The sequence below is a fragment of the Protomyctophum bolini genome (assembly GCF_963924005.1).
Source record: "Protomyctophum bolini genome assembly, chromosome: 19".
Lineage (NCBI taxonomy): Eukaryota > Metazoa > Chordata > Actinopteri > Myctophiformes > Myctophidae > Protomyctophum > Protomyctophum bolini.
In genome coordinates, this window is record NC_137880.1 from 13,849,751 (window position 1) to 13,873,779 (window position 24,029).

General features: G+C 41.7%; 2 protein-coding genes across 5 annotated transcripts in view; both read left to right on the forward strand.

Moving 5' to 3' along the window:
- The first annotated feature begins 137 nt into the window (after window positions 1–137).
- Window positions 138–7,645, forward strand: ndufaf7 (NADH:ubiquinone oxidoreductase complex assembly factor 7). 2 transcript variants are annotated; one of them, XR_013965834.1, is made up of 11 exons: window positions 138–507; window positions 1,028–1,197; window positions 1,562–1,642; window positions 1,980–2,090; window positions 2,604–2,817; window positions 3,451–3,509; window positions 3,945–4,055; window positions 4,985–5,128; window positions 5,411–5,587; window positions 6,444–6,755; window positions 6,786–7,645. XR_013965834.1 is itself a non-coding variant. In XM_080790426.1 (10 exons), the coding sequence occupies exons 1-10, from the start codon at window positions 447–449 to the stop codon at window positions 6,666–6,668; spliced, it is 1,353 nt and encodes a 450-aa protein (XP_080646552.1). In that variant the 5' UTR covers window positions 138–446; the 3' UTR covers window positions 6,669–7,645. The 2 variants fall into 2 exon arrangements, 1 of the variants encoding a protein (XP_080646552.1); XM_080790426.1 differs by having other exon boundaries at window positions 6,444–7,645.
- A 6,471-nt stretch (window positions 7,646–14,116) lies between these two features.
- LOC308334166 (serine/threonine-protein kinase D3-like) overlaps window positions 14,117–24,029 on the forward strand; it is a 51,030-nt gene continuing 41,117 nt past the window's right edge. Inside the window, exons 1-3 of one of the 3 annotated variants that reach the window (XM_080790771.1) lie at window positions 14,117–14,439; window positions 16,908–17,393; window positions 17,581–17,950. In XM_080790771.1, the coding sequence (XP_080646897.1) occupies window positions 17,630–17,950 (321 nt within the window). In that variant the 5' untranslated portion in view covers window positions 14,117–14,439; window positions 16,908–17,393; window positions 17,581–17,629. Of the gene's footprint in view, window positions 14,445–16,907; window positions 17,951–24,029 lie in introns of all 3 variants that reach the window. The other 2 variants (XM_080790772.1, XM_080790770.1) reach the window with 2 other exon arrangements.

The following is a 24,029-nucleotide window of genomic DNA, read 5'->3' on the forward strand; positions in this document are numbered from 1 at the left end:
GAGGTCTAGTAGATCTGCTATTTTCGGCGAACGGAATCCATATCTGTTACGTTGCCGCCCTTTTAGCCAATAGAAAGGTTTGTTGTGCTGTACGTCACTTCCTCCTAGGGGTTACATGAAAATGTCATGAAGAAGGATGTCACATTAATGTCAACTGATTTCTACAGCATTTTGACTGTTTGTTTGACAGGTTATCAGTGTGGTTGTTGTTCTCTGTCCGATATTGTTTTGTCAGCAATGTGAACGTGCTTTTTGTTAACCTTTGCACAACAGAAAAGTGAAGCTTTTGGCCATGCTCCACAGTCACACACTGTTGTCACTGTCATGCTGACATCACAATAGAATATAATTGTAGAATTCAGTTTCCAGTGGATTACTCGCGTCAGTGCGACCACGCTTGCAATTTTCCTGGAATTGCACATTTCTGGTTATTATTTCAGAGCAGAATGAGAACTCTGCTAATTGTAAACAGACTCGCTGTGTCCCATTTTCTTCCACTGGCATCAGGTAAGGAAGGTTACATGTGTGAAAGCAGTTTAGACGAATAACAGTCCAAGTCCATAATTCATTCTGACCCCTCCCCGAAAGGGCCTAGCTGTCTTTTTTGGTACATTAAGTACATTTTGAAGCCAAAACTTTGGTACTTTTACTGAAGTGAATGTTGAATTCAGAGTATTTCTATATTGCACTGTAGTATTGATACCTTTACTTAAATAAAAAGGCATGGACGATGTACCATGCCTATATGAATACGTTTGTGTCATGGCACCCCAATGAGAGCAAATAAAAACAAAAAAATAAATAAAAAGTGGTGCAAATGGTTGCAAGTTTGCAACTGGTTGTGACGCTATATCAACAAATTGTGCTGGGTGGGGACCACTTGGAAACCCCTCAAGGACCACCGGACACCACATCGAGAACCACCGGCCTAATACATGTCAAAATGGGGGCCCTTTCTTGTATTGACAAAAGTTTAGAATATCTGAAATAATGACGTGTAAATATTCCAATTTCCAACATGTTTCAGTGAGATGGAGAGTGGCAGCCAGCAGACCTTGTTCCTCCAACTCCAGCTCCCAGGAGCAGCAGAGACACAGTGCCTCCTCCATGTTGAGACATCTGACCAGCAAAATAAAATCCACCGGCCCCATTTCAGTGGCCGAGTACATGCGAGAGGTGCTCACCAACCCAGTGACGGTACTTTAACTTTATTCTGCATATGGGTGCAACAGTTCAATGGTTCTCAAACGTTTTCAAGCCAAGGGCCCCCAAGTTGTTATTGTCCCGCGGACCCCCATTTTAAATTGTTTTGTGCCAGGGACCCCTGGCACAAAATAAATGGTAGATGTACAAGCTCGCAATTTTTGTATAGCCAACAACCTAATAATAAATTGATAAAGTGGTTAAAATGATTGTGATGCTATGTTAACTACTTTTGCTGGGGAGCCCCTGGAACCCCACCATGCCTGGGGATGTCTGTTTTTGATTCATTTATTTATTTTTGTAACGGGGGTCTCTCAGCTCTTTAGTAAACAGTGTATTATTTTCATGTGATCATCAGGGTTATTACGTGCGTAATGACATGCTGGGTCCAGAGGGAGACTTCATTACATCACCAGAAATCAGTCAGATCTTTGGAGAGGTTAGTTGTTTCTCCTTTATGATTCCATGATTACGGGACATTCACATTTAGCACTGAAGTATTAGTTAAAACAAATTCTAACTCAAGTGGATCGGTGAACGTTCTTGTTCACTGTGTGTGTGTGCGTGCGTGCGTGCGTGCGTGCGTGCGTGCGTGCGTGCGTGCGTGCGTGCGTGCGTGCGTGCGTGCGTGCGTGCGTGCGCGAGCAGGCTTTTCTCTGAATACAAAAATAATTCAGCAATACAAAACTAGACGGGTACGACATAACCAGACAGTGTGCCCACTAATAATTAACACATTTTACAGTGTATGTTGTTATTTTGTCCTTGGCTGGCAGCTGCTAGGTGTTTGGTGTGTGAGTGAGTGGATGGGAGCAGGGAGCCCCAGGCAGCTGCAGCTGGTGGAGTTAGGCCCAGGACGAGGCTCCTTGGCCAGTGACGTCCTCCGAGTATGTAGCCTCCTGTCTCACACACACACACACACACACACACACCATGATGGAAGAACTCTTTGAAATAGACTCTGGATATAAAGCCTTGTTTACTTTACAGTATATACGGTATATAATATTATATTATTTTAATATCAATTAAGCGCTTTTTCTGTTCAGCTCTCGGCTCTATGGAGTAATCATTAACTTTAAAATGCTGCTTCCAATATGAAAAATATATCAAAGAGTTTGTGTCTCACTGTCTCTGTACAGAGATTTGTGTGGTTTCAACATTCATTAATAATCAATTAAATTATTAAACTATAAAGGTTTTGTAATCAATTCATCGGTTTAATGGTGTATAATTATATTAATCGTATTTTTTATTACGATGGCTAAAAGGTCAAACTGATTTTTTTATTTTATTCATCTGTAATCGTGACAGCACGGCTATCAACAGTGTGTAATAATAGAATGCTTATTGTGTGTGTGTGTGGTCTGACATGGTATGGTTGTGGTGTGTGTGTGCAGGTGTTCGGTCAGCTGCGCACGGTGCTGGGTGAGACATCGGTGTCGGTCCACCTGGTGGAGGTCAGCCCGGTCCTGAGCCAAGTCCAGGCCACCTGCCTGACCGGGGAGTGCAACCAGGCGTCTGCGAGCGAAGATGAGCCTTGCTACCGTCATGGCACCACCGCTGCCGGCCTGCCCTGTTCCTGGTACCGAAGCCTGGAGCACGTACCCCGAGGTATGCTGCAGACTGCTGCAGCTGGTCATTCACTGTTACGTTTCGTCGCTGTTGCATGGAAACCTTTTATGTCCAAAACCATTCTGATGGAGTAAAGTTCTCAGTCGCCACAACGATTTGGATTCTACAGAACTCTTTAAAAAAATACTATGAACGTTTAGAAGAGTAATAGAAGTGTTCAAACTAGACATAGAAAAGAGTGTGTGAATTGGTCAAGCTAGTTTAGAATGCGTGTTCAGAAACACCCTCCATAAAACCCTAACGGCCTCAGATATTTCATAAAAGCGAAGGTTAAAGCCTTGATTTCTTCAACTGGAATGTAAAAATATGAACAAAACATCATCATTCTGCATATTGTGCTTAGTTTAGGAAACGTTCAAATCACAGATTGGGACTTTGTCTAACAAGTTTTCATTCTATTTTGCTTTAAACCATGCATTTCTTTTAATATAAAATTTGTTTGTTTTTTTAAGCGTTTTAACAGTCACATTACGACGCATTGTGAGCTTGTACAATGGATATTTTCACCACCTTTGTGTGACACTCAAGAAATACGGAGATACAGGGTTTCTGCCCGACTGCAACGATTTGTATTGATATGTTCAGGTTTGAGTTTTGGTTCTTGTCTTCCAGGATTCAGCATCTATTTGGCTCATGAGTTCTTTGACGCTCTGCCGATCCACAAGTTCCAGGTCTGTTGACAACAAGTTATCATAACCATACAACTTATAACTTAGGTTTTCCTTTCCTATCCCTATTCTTGTGTATATATTGTACTTTCTTATTACATACTATGCTTTGTGGTAGCATTTACTCTGATCTTTAACTCATTCAGTCGAAAAAAAGGTTTTCTAAATCATGACAATTTTCTGAAAGATTTGAGGCACATTTTAACAATTTTTCTAAAATAGCAGACCTACAAGCTTGTAGATCTGCTATTTTTCAATAGCTAAATTATAATATAATGTATGTAACCACCAAAAGGGGTTCCCGCTCAAAATGGGTTGAACTAAGCCACTCTGGATAACAGCGTCGGAGAGCAGTCCTAAATTGTAAATTGTAAACCATCGCAGGTAAACTGGGGGTTTACGTTGTGTCAGCTGACTGTGGGTTTGGTTGTGTTGCAGAGAACAGAGCGAGGCTGGAGGGAAGTGATGGTGGACATAGACCCAGAGAAACCTGGCCAGCTGAGGTTCGTCATCATCCCCAACCCCACCCTGGCCTGCACCCTCATACAGGTGAGAAGAACAAGCTTCCTACGCGTTACACAGAGGTCACAACATGCAGTAATAACTATATAGTCACACTGGAGCAAAGCACTGAAGCCCCGAGCTTCAGTGCTTTGCTCATGGGCACTTTAGTAGAGTTGGTGGGCCATAAAAGTGAGATTCTACTTTTAAACCATGTATTCTCAAGGCTGCTCACCAGGGGGCCCCAGCCCACAGGTTGAGAACCAATGCGATATACAGTACTTTACACAATCATAAGGTATATAATTTTGATGATAATTAAGTGTTACTGTGATGTAACATTGTACTGTAGGTTCTCTCACACAGCCGTGTTCAACCTTTTATTAGATGAGTTTTATGTCATCTATCATCAACACACTGTTCTCTGACACACTCACATGCACAACAGTATGCACATAACACTTGTATGCATACATTCTAACACTCTGTACATACACACAGCACATGACGCACACATTCTAACACACTGTACACACAAAGCACAATACAAAAAGCCAAAGGCTTATATCATCATCACTCAATTAAAGTACCCTACTGCTCATTTAAATCCTGCTTAATGTACTCAGTCTGTATTGTAGCTCAGTATGCGCACACACACACACACACACACACACACACACACACACACACACACACACACAGTATTATACTGTGCTTGTACTGGACTGGTCAGCTCCCAGTGACCAACAGTAGAAGAGAGTCGAGATCAACTGTCGAGAATGATAGAGATTGTGTGTGTGTGTGTGTGTGTGTGTGTGTGTGTGTGTGTGTGTGTGTGTGTGTGTGTGTGTGTGTGTGTGTGTGTGTGTGTGTGTGTGTGTGTGTGTGTGTGTGTGTGTGTGTGTGTGTGTGTGTGTGTGTGTGTGTGTGTGTGTGTGTGTGTGTGTGTGTGTGTGTGTGTGTGTGTGTGCCCACAGGCGGATGAGAAGAGACAACATGTGGAGGTGTGTCCAGAAGGTGGGGTTATCATCCAGCAATTGGCCAATCGGATTACAGAAGACAGGGGTGCGGCTCTTATCGCTGATTACGGCCACAGTGGAACCAAGATGGACACCTTTAGAGTATGTTAGAGCAGTTACACACTCTGCGTGCGCGCATTCTTGCGTGAGTGCCTGCCTGACCTAACAAAACATCAAAAATAGTAGAACCGCAAGCTAGAAATGCGCCGCGAAGAGTTTTTTTTTTTTTTTTAGATCTGCTGCTTTTGCTTATTTTGTATTTGAATCCTGAAAAGTAACAGTTCATAAATTAATAACATTTGATTCAAAAGACTAAATCAAAAATTGCTGTCCAAATAATCACTGCCACGGTGTCTCTGCTCTGCATTCTCCTCTCTCCGCCAGGGGTTCAAAGGTCACCAGCTGCATGACGTGCTGTCGTCTCCGGGCGCCGCTGACCTCACGGCCGACGTGGATTTCAGCTACCTGAGGGGCGTGGCCGAGGAGCGGGGTGTGGCCTGTCTGGGGCCGCTCACGCAGAGGCTTTTCCTGAAGAACATGGGCATCGACCAACGGCTGCAGGTGAGTGTGTTGATTCCGTCGACTAAAACTATGGTGAAAAATGTTCGCCGACTACCTTTTTTCAGTGGCGAAGACTAAATGAAAACTAAGCTACGATGACTAAAACTAAATATATTGACAATTTCATCAACAAATAAAAACTACACTAAAATGTTACGGAGGGACTAGTGGAGAAGAGATCCAGTAGAACTAAAAGACAAGTCTTGGTTGCGCTCTGGTGTTGCACTCTGAAAATAGCAGATCTACAAGCTCGTTTTAAGCATTCAACCAAGTGTAAAATCAGGCATTACGGCGCCATAAAGACCTGCCAAAATACATTTTAGTCGACAAAATAAACAGTAGACTAAAACTAGACTTAACACTAATACATTTCAGATGACTAAAATATGACTCAAACTAAATTTAATCTTATTTAAAAGACAATGACTAAAACTAAATCAAACTCAACACTGGAATGCAGGACGCTTTGTGTTATATAGGGCTGCAACTAATTGATTATTTCCTTTTATTATTATTTATTAACTTTTTAGATCAATTGAAGAAGTGCAGGTTTTTTATACATTTAAAAGAAATCAAATCAACGGCTCGATCAACCACTTAAAGGACGACTTCACCCATTTTCAACCTGGCTTCATATAATAGGTCCTCACTAATGCTCATTATAATATGGAACCATACATTTCACTGCACATTTAAATAAAAAAACATATATCTGTATCACCTGTCGATTACATTCCCACATTCCCAGTCATATTGTGCACGATTTTAAGAATATATGAATATATATATATATATATATATATATATATATATATATATATATATATATATATATATAAATAATGTAATCTATCAGGTTCTGCTGAGGAACTGCACTGACCCGTCCACCAAGAAGCAGCTGATCCAGAGCTATGACATGCTGACCAACCCCAGCAAGATGGGAGCGCGCTTCCACTTCTTCAGCATGCTGGCTCCCAGCAGGCTGCACAGACACAGACCACAGGCAGCACCGGGCCTGAAGATGGAGAGGAAGGACCCAGCGCCGCTCCCCGTGGCCGGCTTCACCCAACTCAACCTATGATGTCAGAACTCGTAGGGTTCTCCATGTGGGGGTCCTGGAACCCCGAGGGGGGTCGTTGAAAAGGGTCCAGCGGGATCCCCAGTTAAGGTAGCTCTCTCCACCGTAACAGACTACTAGAGATTGCTACAGACTGGCAGTCGAAGTTGCCTGAGAGCCGACACAGACAGATAGGCTATTACCGCTGCAAAGGTTGCACAGGACAGATATGACAACTAACTCATTCATAATAATTATTCTTTCTTATTCAATCTTTATCTGCCACATCACATTACAGGTAATATGGGTGAAATTCTTGATTGTGCAGACTCGTCATTGCAGTGAGAAGATTGAGAATAAGAGCATAATGGGAAAGAGGAGAGAGGAGACAACAAAGTGCATGATGTGTGACGAATCTGCATAATAAGGTCAGAATGTATCTGAATGAAAGACATGTATGTGTGCAGAGAGACTGTTGGCCTGGTCAGGGTGTGGCAGTGGTCTGAACAGACCATGGCTGGGACGGTGGATGTCCCTTATGATGCTTTCTGCCTTAGCCAGAAGAGCCACCCATCATCTCTCGTGACTTTGTATGAATAGTGGACATGAACATTGGAGACTAATACTCGTGACCATACTGATAACAAGCGACATAGCTTAATTGCTTGAGGAACCAAATATATGACTCAATGTACAGTACGCGGCCTCCATGTTCATATCCTATCGTCAATACTTTGAATGGTGTGCACGTTTTGTATAAGAAAGGCAGATACGCTGTGAGCTTGCAGATCGATATTTCAAATGTATTATAATTTATTATTGTTCGTATAGTGTAGTTTTGTTGCAGTAATGGTCTGTCTTCATTTAATTGAGAAGCACTGATGTAGAAGAGTGAAGCAGCTCTGTTCTCACTGCTCCAGCGCATAGCTCCAGCGCTACTAATTAAAAGCTGCAGTTATACAACTCATTTATGGCAGCCAGGGGGAAGTCTGTTGTGTTCATTAAATATTGTTGTCAGACATAACGGGCGTGTATCTCCCTGTGGCCTCCTCTCTCTAGACTGATGCAATGCATTGTGAGCTTGTACAGTAGATCTCAGCTTTTATACATATACAATTTGTGAAATTGGACATTCTGTATAATGAGTAGTTTTGGTACTTTTAAGACTTTTGATACAATACTTTTTCTTTACTTTTAAGTAGTCTACTGATACTTCTATACAAAATGTGAGTACTCTACTGGAAAAAGCAAGGTCTTGTGCACACCCAATTAGCTCAGAGACGCGTGCACATGTATAGGCAGGGACTCGAGAGTTGACACCGGACTTGACAACACTAGTATCTACACCAAATCTCTTTACCAAAAATCTACAAACACACAAGCTTGTAGATCTGCTATGTTTTGGTGACTGTTCCCCCAGAATAGGGATGCCGGGGTTTCAATGTGAGAGAACTCCTCATTAATTATATAGGGGATTCAAACCAGCAACCCCTCTAATCCCCGCCAACAAATCCCTGGTGCAGACTCCTAGTGCAATTTCTAAATCTATTCTCAGCTGCTTTTTAGTGGTTGCACTCCTGTTTCACATTCCTCTCTGTCTCAGATCTAATCTTTAATCTGCAAGCTCTCCATTGTGTTGCTCACTGCCTGCCACTTTTCATCAGCGCTATAAAAACATTGGAGGCCACCCGTGTTGGAAGAAGTACTAGTAGGCCTACTTTACTTAAGTAAAAGTATAGCAATACCACAATGTGGAAATACTTAGACACACAATTTTACACAAGTACAGTACTTGAGTGAATAGTTACTTTACACCACTGGTGGTGGTATTGCAACACCATAAATATTGACCATGTGGTCAATATTTACTGAAATATTATATATATACTGAAATATTCACAATGCTCTATACTTGGTCCTCTCTTTTTCCCTCTACACCAAATATCTTTGCCTAAAATAGTCTATTGCTTCTAGATCGGTTATTTTTGGCCAAATGTTTGCCCTGGGGTTCACACTAACCTCTTCTTTTTAATGAGGAGTCTTTATTTATCTGACTGTAGAAAAGGTTTATTGCTTTCTCTTTTGACAATACATCATACACTTAACACGTAGACCTAATATCTTCAAGTATGAAAAGTAAAAAAAAATACATATCTAGAAATACAAATACATCTACAAAATAAAAAGGCAACCTTGAGGTATACATAGTTGAGCCATGAAATGCCAGACTTTGACGTCACAGGGAATGGAATGGATTCTGACAACCTTTCAAATGCAGTCTCCTTATGTTGAATAGTTCAGAAGTTATAACAATGAGTACTCATTTGAATTAAGAAAAGGGTATTTTAACAAAATGTTAAAATAATATAACTAGTACATCTGTATGGTATAGTATATTAATACAATATAACTAGTACATCAGTATGGTATAGTATGTTAATACAATATAACTAGTACAGTATGGTAGTTTTAGTTATATGTTATGCAATATAACTAGTAGTAGTACATCTATTTGCAGTAGTTGGAGGTGCGCTATAGAGCATAGCAGTCGGCAAGGTTTTCTGGACCTACTTATATTTTTTAAGTCTAGAATCAAGCCATCCAGGATCTGGTGAGTCTTGACCATAAAACCTTTGATTTTGGGGAAAAATGAAAAGCGCTAAACAAAGGGTATTTTATTAAATGTATTATATCTGTATAATTAAACCTTGTTTTTAGTTTTTCACAGAATCAAAGGTTTTATGGTCATGATTCTCCAGGATCCTAGATGGCTTCATTCTATGCTTAGAATAATTTAATATTGTGTAAATCTCTATGAATTGGAGAGTTTTCAGTGGGTCCAGAAAAGTACGCCCACTGCTATGCTCTATTGAGAGATTTAGGTTGACGATGTCAGTAAAGTTATTTGAAGCAGACGGGAGCAGGATTGGATAGTCGGTACTCGGTAGGCCTGGCCATCTTTACCTTAGTTTGGAACTTTGGATGTTGTTGCGATTACCTCTCACCGCCAGGTGAGGGAGACAACATACATAAAACGTGAGGATTGTAGTTTTAATTTTCTTGACTTTTAAATTTGACAAAATGCATTGAATGTCAGATATGGATTATGGTATCATAGGTCATGGCTTTGTGTTGTGATTTGACGATGATACAATGTGTTTATTGCAGAGTAGAGATGGCACGTATGTCTGTGCGCACACACACACACACACTCTCAAAGTGTGGTCCAGGACCCTTGCAGATCTGTAACTCTGACTCTCAGAGAGCGTACAAATCTAACTAAATGGACCCTTTATGGGTCCATTTGTAAGCTCTGTCAGAGTTATGAGAATCCTCAAAATTATAAAAGTTTGACCACTGGCTTACGCAACAGGAATTGATTAGTCTGGGTACCTCACATATTTAAAAAGTTAAGAATAAAGGTATGCTTTGGGAAGTGGTCTGAAATCATGTACATGTAAAAAAATGTAACATGTTACATCATTATTACTAGAATAAGTAACTACTACTATTCATATATTACTAAATTTACCCTATTTACGTATTGTTTATGTGCATAATGAATTGTTTAAATATCAGACCTGGCTCCAGTGTCAAATGTTCAAGCATGTCAATCCTGTATACACATTAACTCAGTTATTTCAGACCATTTTCAAAAGCATACATTCACATCTTTATTTATTTATTTATTTTACCAATTTAACCGATTAAAGCATCTGTCATTGTAGATTTTAGCGTTAAAAAATAACAGATCTACAAACTCACTTGAACTTGTATGTCTGCTACTTTTGATATATATATATTTTAAGTGTGAGAACTGCTGATTTAGAAGGCATTCGTATAGAATCGGCCTCAGGTCTTAATGGGTTTAACTGAGGGTTCCTACACCGACAAAGGCCTGCGCGTAGAAACGCGTCTGTTTGTTTGGTTTGACTGCTGCTGTGGATCCTATCATTATTAAGCAAGACTCCTAAGACTATTACTGAGAGTGCAGATTGTATATTCCTTTTTAACTGGGGGTGCCCAGAGTTCACTCTTCCGGTCGTACCTGTAATAACATTGGCTACTGCAGCACACATGCGTTAGGGCCACCGTGTGCAGTGTTGCTACAGATCTGGGCCTGGCAGATGGCCACCATCCAGCTGGTCTGTTCAGGCTCGCTGCAGGCCCTCAGGTAGAAGGTCCTGGTGCTGTCCTTAGGGGTGATGCTCCAGCCGAACGTCCCATCAGCAGCACGGCCACCTTCCATTGTCTCCACCGACGCCCCCACCAGCTCTATAGCCTTCTGGGGCTTCTATTATGCAAAGCAAGTAAAAACATCCCATCCGTAAATGAGTCCATATTTAGTGTTTGTGCATAGTCAACAACAGTGGTTCTCAAAGTGGGGTCCGGGGATTCCCAGTAGTTTTAAAACTACTGGTCAAGAAGACCAGTGAAAGTTGTCACTTTTACGCTTCCGCCAAATTCCAGCACTACCGTGTAGGGCTCAACAGTGTAGGCTGCACATCGGCAACTATTAGTTCCCGAGGCTATTTACTTACTTACCAGTTACCAGTACTTACTTACTTCCTTAGTTTGATATAGTCTCTGGATAGGAAAGCCTCACTGTGTCATTTATTTTTTATTATTATGAATAAGATAAGTAATTTTGTCCGATATGTATTGTATGTTAATATACGGTAATGTAACAACTTATACAATTGGGGTGGTTGTATTGTGTCTCCCTGCTATTCTGTTGAGACATTTAGATTGTGTCAATGGTCATGTCTCACCTACACAGGATTGATTCATTCATTCATTGTTTGATTGAATAGTTTATTAGACAGAAATGCAAACAGCACGAGAACAGTCAAACACTTTGTCTCACATTCATGTCAGGCGGATATGACATGAATTTTGACCTGATGGTTAAGATTAAATTATTATCCCCTGAGCAAGCAGGCAGGCTCTACTCGCTCAGTGGTCAAGATGAGGAAACCAGGTTCAAATCCAGGGTAGAAGAGTGGGGGTCCCTCCACAGACATTTTAACAGGGTAGAGATGTAATGTCCTGTGTGATGGCCCTGGGTACATTTTGTAATGTCATCCTCATCCATTAAAAACCTAAAAGTAGGCCATATTTAATAAATAATCTTTCATTACTTACAAGTGAATATATTTTATAACATGTTATAAACTTCTTACTTTTATGGACATTTATCTCCAAACAAGGAGAAATTCGAAGTCTCCAATGAGATCAATCAAGGACACTCCTGCAGAATCAAGGAGGCTTGTGGCCCAAGCTGCTTTAAGTCAATTGCAAATTTTACTTCATTTTGATTTCACTTGTAGTTGCAATGGAGTAAATATTTGACCAGCAGTAGACCTTAAAATACAGAATCGTCCCTTCTTTTAGAATTAAATTATGCTCATGTGTCCCTTATTGAACCAATAAGGAACGCAGTTTGTTCCTTATTTTCCTAAATAGCCCCTACACGTCAACACTGAATTTAACAATAATGAACGAAACAAAACACAGGAAATATTAAAGTCAGCACAATTGTTCTAGTGGGAGGCACATACTACCTAAAGTAGCCTAAACCAGTGGTTCCAAAAGTGTGATCCGGGGACCCCCAGGGGTCCTTGAGGGAGTTCCAGGGGGTCCCCAGCTAAATTATAGTTTGTAACCAAATGGACCCATATAGGTCTGTAACTCTGAGAGTGTACAAATGGAACCAAATGGACCATCAGAGTTAAATTAACATTGATTTTACAATATGAATTGGGGGTCCCAGAGATAGAAATGCCATTACATGGGGGTCCGTATACTAATGCATGTCAAACTGGCACTTGAAATTAAATGGGTTGAGAATCACTGCGTAAAAATCTTCTCTTATGGGGGTCGCTGGCATATATTTTCTAATATTGGCTGCTGACAAAATTCTACTTCAAAAGTTGTGGATAGCATAACAATAAGTTGAAGGGAAACTTCAACTTATTGCTTCGACTTATTGCTTCAACGTATTGCTTCAACTTATTGCTTCAACTTATTGCTTCAACGTATTGCTTCAACTTATTGCCGGCCTTGCCACACACGCCTGCGCCGCAAGGCCGCGGCAGGTGTAAAGAGTGTCCCTTATTTCAAGATCTCAAAGGTGGCAACCCTAAGTAGACTGACTATCTATCCTTTGACTCAAGCACTGATAAGATAAGATAAGATCTTTATTGTCACTGTATGAGACATACTGTAGGCCTACTTTGTTTTGATCTGGTCAAATCTTCACATTAACAGCTGCAGCTTTGTTGACCTCCTAACTTCAACCTGCTTCAGGGCTCTCTCTTGTTGTTACCATAGTAACCACGCAACAACAATGTCGGGGAGGGGACATTGTAACAAAAGTTACAATGTCACTCAGTCCGTTTACTGCGACAGCGTCGATCGCTAGAAAACTGTGGTGGTGGTGGTGGTTGTCCTGTATTTATATTGATCTCTCCCATAACTAGTGTGTTATTCTTCTTACCTCTTCGTTTACACCGTATACCAGTTGAGTGTCTTTCAACTGAAACCACGCAGGTTTCCAACGGTGAGTGAACTGAGTTCGTTTGGACAACCATCCTTTCTTGTCTTGTTTCATCACGCAAGCGTTTTCACCATTAGGGGTCGCAGATTCTACCGTCATCGTCATCATAACGTTTTGATTTTAGAAGTGTAAATAAATAAAAAATAACGGGTCAGAATATTGCCCTGTAGTAATTAAAAAAGACGCATGCGTGATATGGAGTTGTGTACGCTGGTAGCCTGGTTATTGTAGTTTTTCTTGCTGTGGATCTCTACGCCGGATATCAGCAAACGCAGCAAAAGGGACAGAACATTCCGAACTACTATTCCCATAAGGCCCTTGTGCGTCGTTGTATCCTACCTACCTACACTGGCATTTGTGACCTAACGAATTCGGACACTTCCAGGTGTAGCTGTTTACATTTCTTTTGACAAATTCACGTAGCTCAAGAACTTAGGGAGTGGTCAATACAATTTGGGCAAAATAATGTTGAACAGAACATGTTTATTATTTATAATTTTATATTCATGCTTAATTTAGAGGTTCCGTATATCTGATAATTTGCTTATTCTACATCCAAAATGGGGGCCCTGTTCCTAAATTGCCAATAATTTGATTACGGTCATCAAATTATTGGTTTAGAAATGCGACAAAAAATGTGTAGCATATAGAATTATGTTGAGTAATGAAATTTATACAAAATAAGTATTCTAGTTTGAGTGAAACTCGTGGTGAAATCTGCCGAGATGGCCAAATAGCGACCTCTAGAGTCACCAAATACGATGGTCCACCGTCTTGTGTATAACGGCCGACTTGTTGAGAGAGAGAGAGAGAGAGAGAGAGAGAGAGAGAGAGAGAGAGAGAGAGAGAGAGATAGAGAGAGAGAGAGAGAGAGGGGGGAGAGAGAGAGAGAGAGAGAGAGAGAGCAGCGCTGAGCAGCGGCAGCAGCGAATCCAGCGATAATAGGATACGCATGAACTGGACCCTTCATGGGAAAGTAGTAGGTGAGGAGAGGAAAGTTTCTGAAAGAAAACTTGTTTACTACAACTGACCCGAGTCCCGACTGACTCGTCTTCATTCTCTAAACCAGGGGATTCTTTTTTTTTTACTAAAACTTGAATCAATGCGAAAACTCAGCACGGAAACCGAAGTTGTCGGTCGGATCGGAATTTACACACATTTTCCTTCCTTTTTCATCAGTACACGGGAGGAGGGGGAAAAACGCCCCTGTGTGTGTGGATTGTGGAAGGAGAAGAGGTAATGTTATGTTAACTTTGAATTGTCTCACTCTCTGTGAATAATCTGTAGGCCTACAGCAAAGCATTTTTAAAACTTGAGGTTTGTTCACCAAAAAAAAGAAGCTTCATCATCACAGGTTATCTCTCATCTTTCCCCAATAAAGCGAAACTCCAGATGTTCACACTGACTGCCTGGCGGGGATTGGCTCCAGATGTGAATGCCTGAAAGTGCGCAAAAACGTGTTACATTTTTGATTACGCATATTTCATAATTAGTGTTATTGACATTGTTATTATTATTGTCAGACAATTAAAGCCTGATTTATAGCCTACTTTAGTTACACACTGGTGTGGGACCTCTGGATCCCCCCCAAGAACCCCTGGGGGTCCCCGGACCCCACGTTGAGAACATGCTTGTACATGGACGTAAATTTGCATCTTTGCTAATTGTTTAAATATTTTATAATTTTATAGGCCTATTGATGTTCAACTATCGATAATATCCATCCATCCATCTTCAACCGCTTATTCGTAGTCGGGTTGTGGGGGCAACAGCTCCACCAGAGTGCTCCAGAGTCCAGACTTCCCTCTCCAGAGCAACATTACTAGTGACTTCCTCCTGGGGGATTCCGAGACGTTCCAAGGCCAGTGAGTCGATGTGTTTCCTCCAACTGCGCCTTGGTCTGCCCCGGGGTCTCCTCCCAGTGGGACGTGCGCTGAGGACCTCCCTAGGGCCGATCGATAATATATATATTATATAATATCGATAATATTCAGACCAATTAATCTGTCAATTACTTTTTCGATTAATCAAATAATTGAAAAACCTTTTTTGAATATATCGATGAAACTCTTAAGTGTTCTTTTATATGTGAGCTTGTAGATATACTACCTTCACTATTTTTGTCAAATTTTGTAAATTACTTTTTGAAACTTTTCACCTATATTGATTATTATTGACATGCCCAAAATAGGGATAAATTATGAACCAATAATTGTATTCAATTATCAATTCAAATTATTATTATTATATATATCGATTAAACCAATTAGTTTCATCAGGGCCAGGGGTCATGCTATGCTGGCTTGTGGTGGACATTTCTTTCAAAATATTTTTTTTGTGTACAAATGAGCAGACAATAACAGGTCTGTTACTCTGAGATTGTACAATATGGAACCAAATATCTCCTTACAGGTCCATTTGGTTCCATTTGTACACTCTCTCAAAAAAAGGGGGGGGGGCTTTTTGCCTTTATTGTTACTGTAGATATACAGTAGGTTGACGGGGAACGGAAAGAGATATTGGGGGAAGACACGCAGCAAAGTTCTTCGGGGACTCGAACCCGTGACACGCTGGATTACCTGCCTAGGTGCCCGGACCTCTAGACCGGCCCGGGGCCAACACTCTCAGAGTTAAGTTGCAAGGAGTTGCATTGGTATGGCTCACCTTAAAACAGTCAGCCACATGTCATTTACTGACCTAGGAGTGGACGGTCGCTCCGTCGTGTTGTAGTAAATAATCTTGACCTCCAGTAATTGGGTCTTATGATCAAAATAAGAACATTATAATGGTATGTAAAAAATAAAATCTAAAGTTTGCCACGGACAAGACCAAGTCTTTCCCACGGACACATTTGTCCGTGTACAGGCATATTCAATATTGACGACCCCTGAGTTTGATGAACTGTTGCACCCTTAGTTCATGAAGGTGCTTTTTCCCAAATAAAATAATAAATAAAGGTTATCGTCAGTGCATTGGGTTAGAAGTTAGAACACGCTGGGGGCCATGGACCAATCAATGCTCATATACAGTATATCCCACACGCTGAATAGGCAGCCTGTTGTTGCTGTCTTTCATAATTAAACCGAACAAATTGGGTATAACTGAAGAGTTTTTGTTGCTAAAACAAGTTGCTGTGAAAAATGGTAAAAGTTCCCAATCAAATAATTGTCGTAGCAACGCGGAAACAATGTAAGTACAGAGGTTTAGAAAGAGTAGTAGGTCACTGCATATCCTTTGGAGCTGAAACGATTACAGTGGCACAATATGAAGACATACACATTTGTTTTTCTATAGTTGTGTGAACATCCTTTTGTAACCCTAGTTTTTATCCCTAAACTTAACGTTGAAAATAGCTGATCTACAGAGCGCACATTGTGAGCTTTTAGAATCGTCAACAATTTTTTTATCAAGCACAACGCACCCTAACCGCTAAACCTAACCTCTAAATGCTTAATACTAACCATACTAACCCCAACCCCATCCTAATTGTAAGAATACTTTTTTCCCCTTTTTTTTAACCATACAACAACATGGTTCTTGTGTGGACATTGAAAATTGTCCTCACAATGTCTGTTTCTCAATTATACCATACTTGTGGGGACATTTGGCCCTCATAAGTATAACAATTCAGGTACACACACACACATCATGGGCATGTTGAATGATAATGTCTTCAACTCTGGTTTGTTTTTTCTCCTCAACAGATCCTGTCGGTGACAATATTAACGGCTAACTGATGGGCTACTCATCACCGTTTACTCCCTGATGTCCAAAGACAGAGGCAGAATAGACCGTTTTTGGATTCCAAGTCAACCAGCATTTCTGATTCAGCCATATTGTCCCAAGGAACACATTCATATGGGGAAGACTTAGGCGGAGTACAATACACAATAAACAGACAATAGTCAAAGCACCTTAATATTGAGATCATATTAAGGTGCATTGACTAATCACCATTCAAGATGCATGAGCACAGAAGTTCAGTGACTTATTAACAGTTGAACGCGTGAATAAAAGGATGTCCCGAAACATTCACGCCATTCGTGGCTCATCAGCGCGTCCCGTGCTGAACCTTTGACAGTCGCCTGTTGGAATAATCTGACGTTTTTTGGATGTTACGCGGGATAAGGGACACTACTGCCAAACATCCCCTTTGGTCAAGGGGAGATATCAGACTTTTAGGTCTTCAGGTAAAGGCTCTGAACCACTCTGCTGCTACACTAACTCCACCCTTTGACCTCCAAACCTGACGATGTGGGTCACGGCACCAAATGTAACGCCCGGGATTCGAACCCGAGTCTCCTGCGAGTAAAGGGGCCACTCCTTTTGTGGCCAAGGGGAGATAGATATTAAGCATTTGTTGTTGGTCTTCTTCAGGTAGAAGCTCTCTGAGCCACAGAACACGTTAACAGTGATCCAGCCAACCATGGCGGCCTGCAACAGTTCGCCTCCGCCCACGCCGCTGCTTCGGCCTTTCCCCGTGCCGCTGAACCCCGCGCCCCCTGCCCCGCCCACCCCCTCGCCGTCGCCCAGCCCCCCCACCACCACCATGGCGCTCTACAGCCGGCTGTCCAACGGCGGCCACAGCGCCGTGGTGCCCAGTCCCACCGGGTCCTCCAGGGGCTCCTTCCACGGGGTGTCCTTCCTGCTGCAGATCGGGCTGACCCGGGAGGCGGTGAGCCTGGACCCCAGTGACCTCTCCCTCTCAGCGGTGAAAGAGCTCGTTTGTTCCATCGTGGATCAGAAGGTAAAAAAAACCATTTTGCAATAGTGTCTTTTGTGTGTGTGTGTGTGTGTGTGTGTGTGTGTGTGTGTGTGTGTGTGTGTGTGTGATAGGATGCAGTCTCAGGCTCAATTAAGCACAGTGATGCTATTCACTGAATGGAATAATATTGTGAAATATTTAGTTATTTTATTATGAGGTTTCCAGACTGAGATCTGAGTTTGAGATCTTGGATATCACAATATCGTGATGTATGTTGTGTTTTCCTGGTTATGTGTGAGTGAATGCACACACGATAATGCCGAAAGAAATTCCTATGTGTGTACACACAATGGAGCTAATCAAGTTATCTGAATCTGAATTTAGTCATTTAAGGTCAAAAATAACCAATAGGGCCTATCTAAGCTTGTAGATCGGGAATTCTTTTTGAAGAATTTAAATGCAAGTTATGTTATAGTCACAATATCAATATCGAAGTATTTAGTATCAAATGTTGTGATATTTGAATTTGTCGATGTATATATATTCAAAGATTTTCACCCCATTTTCACGATAAAAAAGCAGATCTACAAGCTCGTAGCGATGAGTTTGTAGATCTGATGATGTTTGCGAGTTTGCGTTATTAATTTGTATATCTCGTTGTTATGAGATGACGAGAAGGTGTTTTGTGTGAAATCTAGACGTTAGAGCAGGTTGTGGGTTTGTTTCCCAAAGACAGAAGGCACATGTTCCGTACTAGTTGTGGTTGTTTTTTAACATGCGTTATCTTGTGCATCGCCTCCTGTTTCTCTGTGCATGTAAAGTTCTTTGGCACCTGTGCGTGTGTTGTGCACACACCATGCAGTGTGCACTTGGTCACAGGCAGGCAGTTCCATGCACATTGCAACGTCTTTGCAGAGCGTGGTGATGCAGATCAGAAACCAAAGATGTTGTGCTGATCCCTATTTTACCCTGCTGTTCTGTCAACATGTCGACGTTTTCATGTCGAGGACCCCCAAATTAATATGTAAAATTATTATATTTGTAAAGATATTCTTTGGGCCTTTATTCGATAGTGTACACTGCACAGTAAGCTGATTAATAATGTGTAAAAATGGCCAATATGTGTTTTTCCTTATTACTGTGGGAGAGAGCAATCCTCCAATCCACTAAGCAACTCATTTGCCATTTTGGCAAATATTCTAGGGGTTCTACAGTACACACACGTTTGCTGTGTTGCTCATTACACGAATGCCTGGCCCTTACAAGCTGTACCTCGTTATAAAGGTGACTAATCAACGATAAAAATAATATAACATACAATACCAATACCGGTATAGAGATATGCGCATGCATAAAGTGAGTGGCAAATCACTTTAGTGGCAAATCGAGTGGCAAAGTGACTTGGCAAAGTGAGTCGTTTAACGTCGTTTAATGCAATCGGATAGGACTTTTCCGTTTGGATGTATGGGCTGTCAAGGCCAGAAAAGTAGTTTTTGGACACTCAGTAAGGTGTTCCCGCATAACTTCTGGTTATGATGATGATGTCACGCGCATACCCTCTATTATTAAAGGGGAGAAATAATCAACCAACGTTAAGTTTCCAAACTTTTAGTGAGGAGTTTAGATAAGGAGATTTTTGAGTGGTGCAACCACTCCAAGGAACAGCAATGTCCGTGTTAACCCATGTGACTGTGTGGCTTTGTGTGTGGCTATGTGACTATGAGTACCAGTAGGGGCAAAAGTGGCGCTGTTGTGCCAGAAACAGAGAGAGAGAGAGAGAAAGAGAGAGATAGTGTTGCACTGTTGCCTAGTGCTAATTACAGAGAGAGAGAGAGAGAGAGGCAGGGGGATAGGGGAGAGGGGAGTTGCACCACTCAGTTCACACAGGTGTGATTTTTTTTTTTACATCTTGGAGTTTTTTTTTAAATCTAGGGACAGGATGCTCATTATTGTGAGCATCATTGTGTGTGTGTGTGTGTGTGTGTGTGTGTGTGTGTGTGTGTGTGTGTGTGTGTGTGCACACGTGTGTCTGCATGTTTGTGTGGGTGTGTGTGTGTGTTGCAGTTTCTTTGGGGTAGGATTGCATTGAATAGGGTGGTCGGGAGACTGATGGTTATCTAATGCTTACATTGACTCTGCCCTTTAGTTGCGGGGTCAAAGGTCATATAAGACCCCTGCAGCAGCCAACTGTACATGTATACGTGTCCTGGCTAGTGGTGCACCATAAGTACTCCACAGTATGTGAGTCATCCTGGTCAAACATTACTCCACTACAAGTGAAACATACTGTACTGGAGTACTTGCTTTAAAAAAAAGTGAGTGAGCTCTTATCATCATACATCATCTCATTCTGGCCAGTCACAATATACGTCTTCACTTTTCCGTCTTCACTTTTATCTTGTCAATGTTTGTACCCGGAAAGCTGAGCATAGGAGGAAAAAAATCGTACTTAAGTAACTATTCAAAAGTCAATGCTTATATTATTATAAAATACATTTTCTTTTTGCATTGCTGTATTGAAATTGCTGTCATTCTAGTTGCTGTAAACTAGTGAAAAAAGCTGATCTGATAAATGCATTGGCTAATTCATAATACATTTTTTACATACAGCAAAAAGGACGTTATGAACTGGACTCGAACACACAACACGTTGTGAGGCCAAAGCCTATATGTGGCATGCGCCTGGACCACTTGGCCAGCGGCTGCCCAAGAAAATGTACTTTCTTTGTTACTGTCCACCACTGGTCCTGTTGATATCCTTCAGCCCCAACATTTTGACTGTGAAAGACTATGAAAGTGGTACCAAATGCCTCCCTGCTTGGCACTCGACGTCAAGGTGGGATACTAGCGTCGTGTCCAGGGGGTGTACTTGTACATCATTAGTTTCAGTTTAGTCTACTTCTACACTAGCATAGTACTCTAAAACATATGATAAAACAAAATGGAAACAAATGATGTGCCGGAAATGCAAAAAACAACATCAAAAGGGCTTGTCGGGTGGCCTTCCTGGTGTGGTGTCGATGAATATATGAGGAATATACTTACAAACAAAAATAATATAATAGATAATCATCATAAGCCACCCTATACTACATAAACAGGAGCCCTCCTGTGCTCTATGCCACATGGCTCGGCAACCATTGGTTCCCAAGGCTACTTACTTACGGTACTTACTACAGAGAGAAAAACGTGATATTTGACATTGTTGTGTCCGCTGTATGGCAGCCAGGGCCGCAGTGCTTCTGTCAGCTCTTTTCACTTCCTCCCTTTCAGTCCTTGCTGTCCTTGTGTCGCTACAGTAAAACGGGAACAATGAAAGAGCCGGAGCCTTGGAAGCTTTTGCTGTGTGGTTTCAAAGCCTAACCGCATGAACACCCTTGGTGGTTTCTTGCACTCTATATATTATCTCTAAAAAGCTTTAACACAATCATTCCCGGGATTCCTTCAAAATAGGAGACATGCCCGCTTTTACTCTGAACCCCCCCCCCCCCCCCTGCTTACCTTGATCTCGATTTTATTATATCGCTAGAAGCTCCAAAAAGTGTTCATATTTTGAACGAGAGGCGGATGAGGAGCAGAAATGAAGCGCTAGTATATCCATCAGTTCAAAACCACGGAGAGCGCCCTGGATTAGGAGAGACGAGGCATTCTTTCTGCCACGCTAACAACTAAGTCAAAGGGATGCTAATATGACCGTATAGAGCGCGAAGTATGGTGGCCGAGAGTCCGACTGAAAAATTTAAAAAATGAAAAAATTCAGAATATTCTTCTCTCGCCTAGTATCATTGAGGACGCGCTAGGACGTGTACACACGTCCAATGCATCCCTCGATTGGATTCCCTATGACGTTTCCAGACGTCCTATACGGATGGAATGTGTTAATATGGTCGTTGACATTTTACGCTAGCATCACGTCGGCATCACACTGAAAGTGAAGCTTAAGTGGTTAAGCATTATCGTCTCTGTTGGGTGGAGACCTCATCTGTTCAAAACTGTTACTTTTCAGGATTCAATGTCAAAACTCAAAAAGTTGCATATATACAAGCTCAAAATGCGGCACTTGTTGATCTGCTACTTTTGAGATAAGAGGTTTCTGCCCGACAGCAACGATATAATTGTTTAGGTGGAGTAGGATACTGTACCAAAAGTACAGTGTTGTTGTCGTAGTAGCAACAGTCACCAGACTCCATGTTGCAACATGTATGGTGGATCTCCCCTACAGTATGAATGAGAGTCATCATCCATGCCTGTGTGATGTGACCATGTTACATACCAATTCAAGCCTAATAGCCAAACTTTCGTAATGACCCCTCCTTCGTGTGTGTGTGTGTGTGTGTGTGTGTGTGTGTGTGTGTGTGTGTGTGTGTGTGTGTGTGTGTGTGTGTGTGTGTGTGTTCACAACGCATCACGTTGCAACAGTGAGCTTGCAGATTGGCTATGGTTGGCGAAGAGATTTGTTGAGGATTCAAAAAAATTAATGGACAAACTATAGACCCCTGGGGGACCCCGGTTAATGACATAATAAAAGAAGTACTCTCTTTACGGTTTTAACGAGAGTACTTCAGCAGGACAGACAACCAGGGTGTGTGTCCTGCTGAAGCAAATAATACTGTGAAAGGACATTACTGTGTGCTGCCTTCTCTATCTTTTCTCAGCCCCTCTGCATCATGGCAAATAATGGCCAGGTGTAACAGAGGTTCTCAACCTTTTAGGCCGCGACCAACCAAAAAGAATCATATTTGAACTAACAAGCACTTGGAATTGTAGGAGTTGAGGCATTCAGTTTAGTTAGACGCTGCGGTGGCTCAGGGGTAGAGTGGCTGGATGGTAAACGCAAGGTTGCCAGTTCGAACCCGGGCTCCCCCAGAGTTAGTGTCGAAGTGAGCAAGACACTGAACCCCTAATTGCTCCTGATGTGCCGGTTGGTGCCTTGCATGGTTTCCGCAGCCATTTGGTGTGTGAATGGGTGAATGTAATGCACAATCTATGTAAAACACCTTGGATAAAGGCACTATATAAATGCACCATTTACCCACATGAATATTGTGAAAATAGCTGATCAGCTATTTTTGGCCTCTGAATTTCTTATTTGAGAATTTGACTAATGTTTGGCCATTTTTAATAATATATTACTTGCGGTATGCTGTTGTTTGGATGAAGGAATGCAAACCAAACTTAACTAAACTAACGAAATCAAACGTTATAATGCCGCCCAAGAAAGGTGCCGCACAGGCATGTGAGGGGCGCTCTTATCATCATACGTCATCAAACTTTACATCATCTCATTCTGGCCAATCATTAGTCTTTTAATGTTTAAAACTGCCCATTCATTATCAATGGCATTTAATGTTTGTGCTAGGACAAAGTTTGTGTATACACACGCACACTAAAAGCTGGACATAGGAGGAGCTAGCTGCCCCCCGAAAGCGACCTCGACCCACAGGTGGAGAATCACCGTAGTATGATGTCATGGTGGTGAGGGGGTTCAGCTGTGTGACTCTCTGGCGTTCACTGCAGCTGTGCTAAACGAGGTGGTGTCCAGGAAGCCAGGGGGGAAGTCCTCCCACCCTGTCCTGACCTGCCCAGACCCATGGCCCCACTCACCCCTGACCAATGTTGCCATGTCTGCTCATCACAAGCCACGCTGGGCTTGTTTTTTGAGGCTATCCCCTCCAATGCCCAGCTTTATGTGTGTGCGTGTGTAACCCCATAGCGATGATTTGATTGGCTGAGCCATGGAATTGAGGATAAAAAGTGAGGCCAGAAAAGTTAGGATGCCAACTGTGAGTGGCTGGAATGTGATGATGTAGCATTGTGACTGACCTGAATGACATGTCAATGATATGATATGATCTATGATGATGTATATGCTGATAAGAGTGCCCCTCACTTCACACGGGTATATATACTGTACATATGTATACATTAACATTATATACTGTATCTCTGCTTTCGGGCAGAAACCAGCTGTGTCCAAAATATTAACTTTTCAGGAAATGAGAAAATGTATCACAATACTGCCTCATCAAAGTCGGTATACTTTATTCATTGTGTGTCCTTATATTACCATCACCACATACTCGCTTGGACTCGAGTAGAGTTTGGTCCGTCTGACTTCATC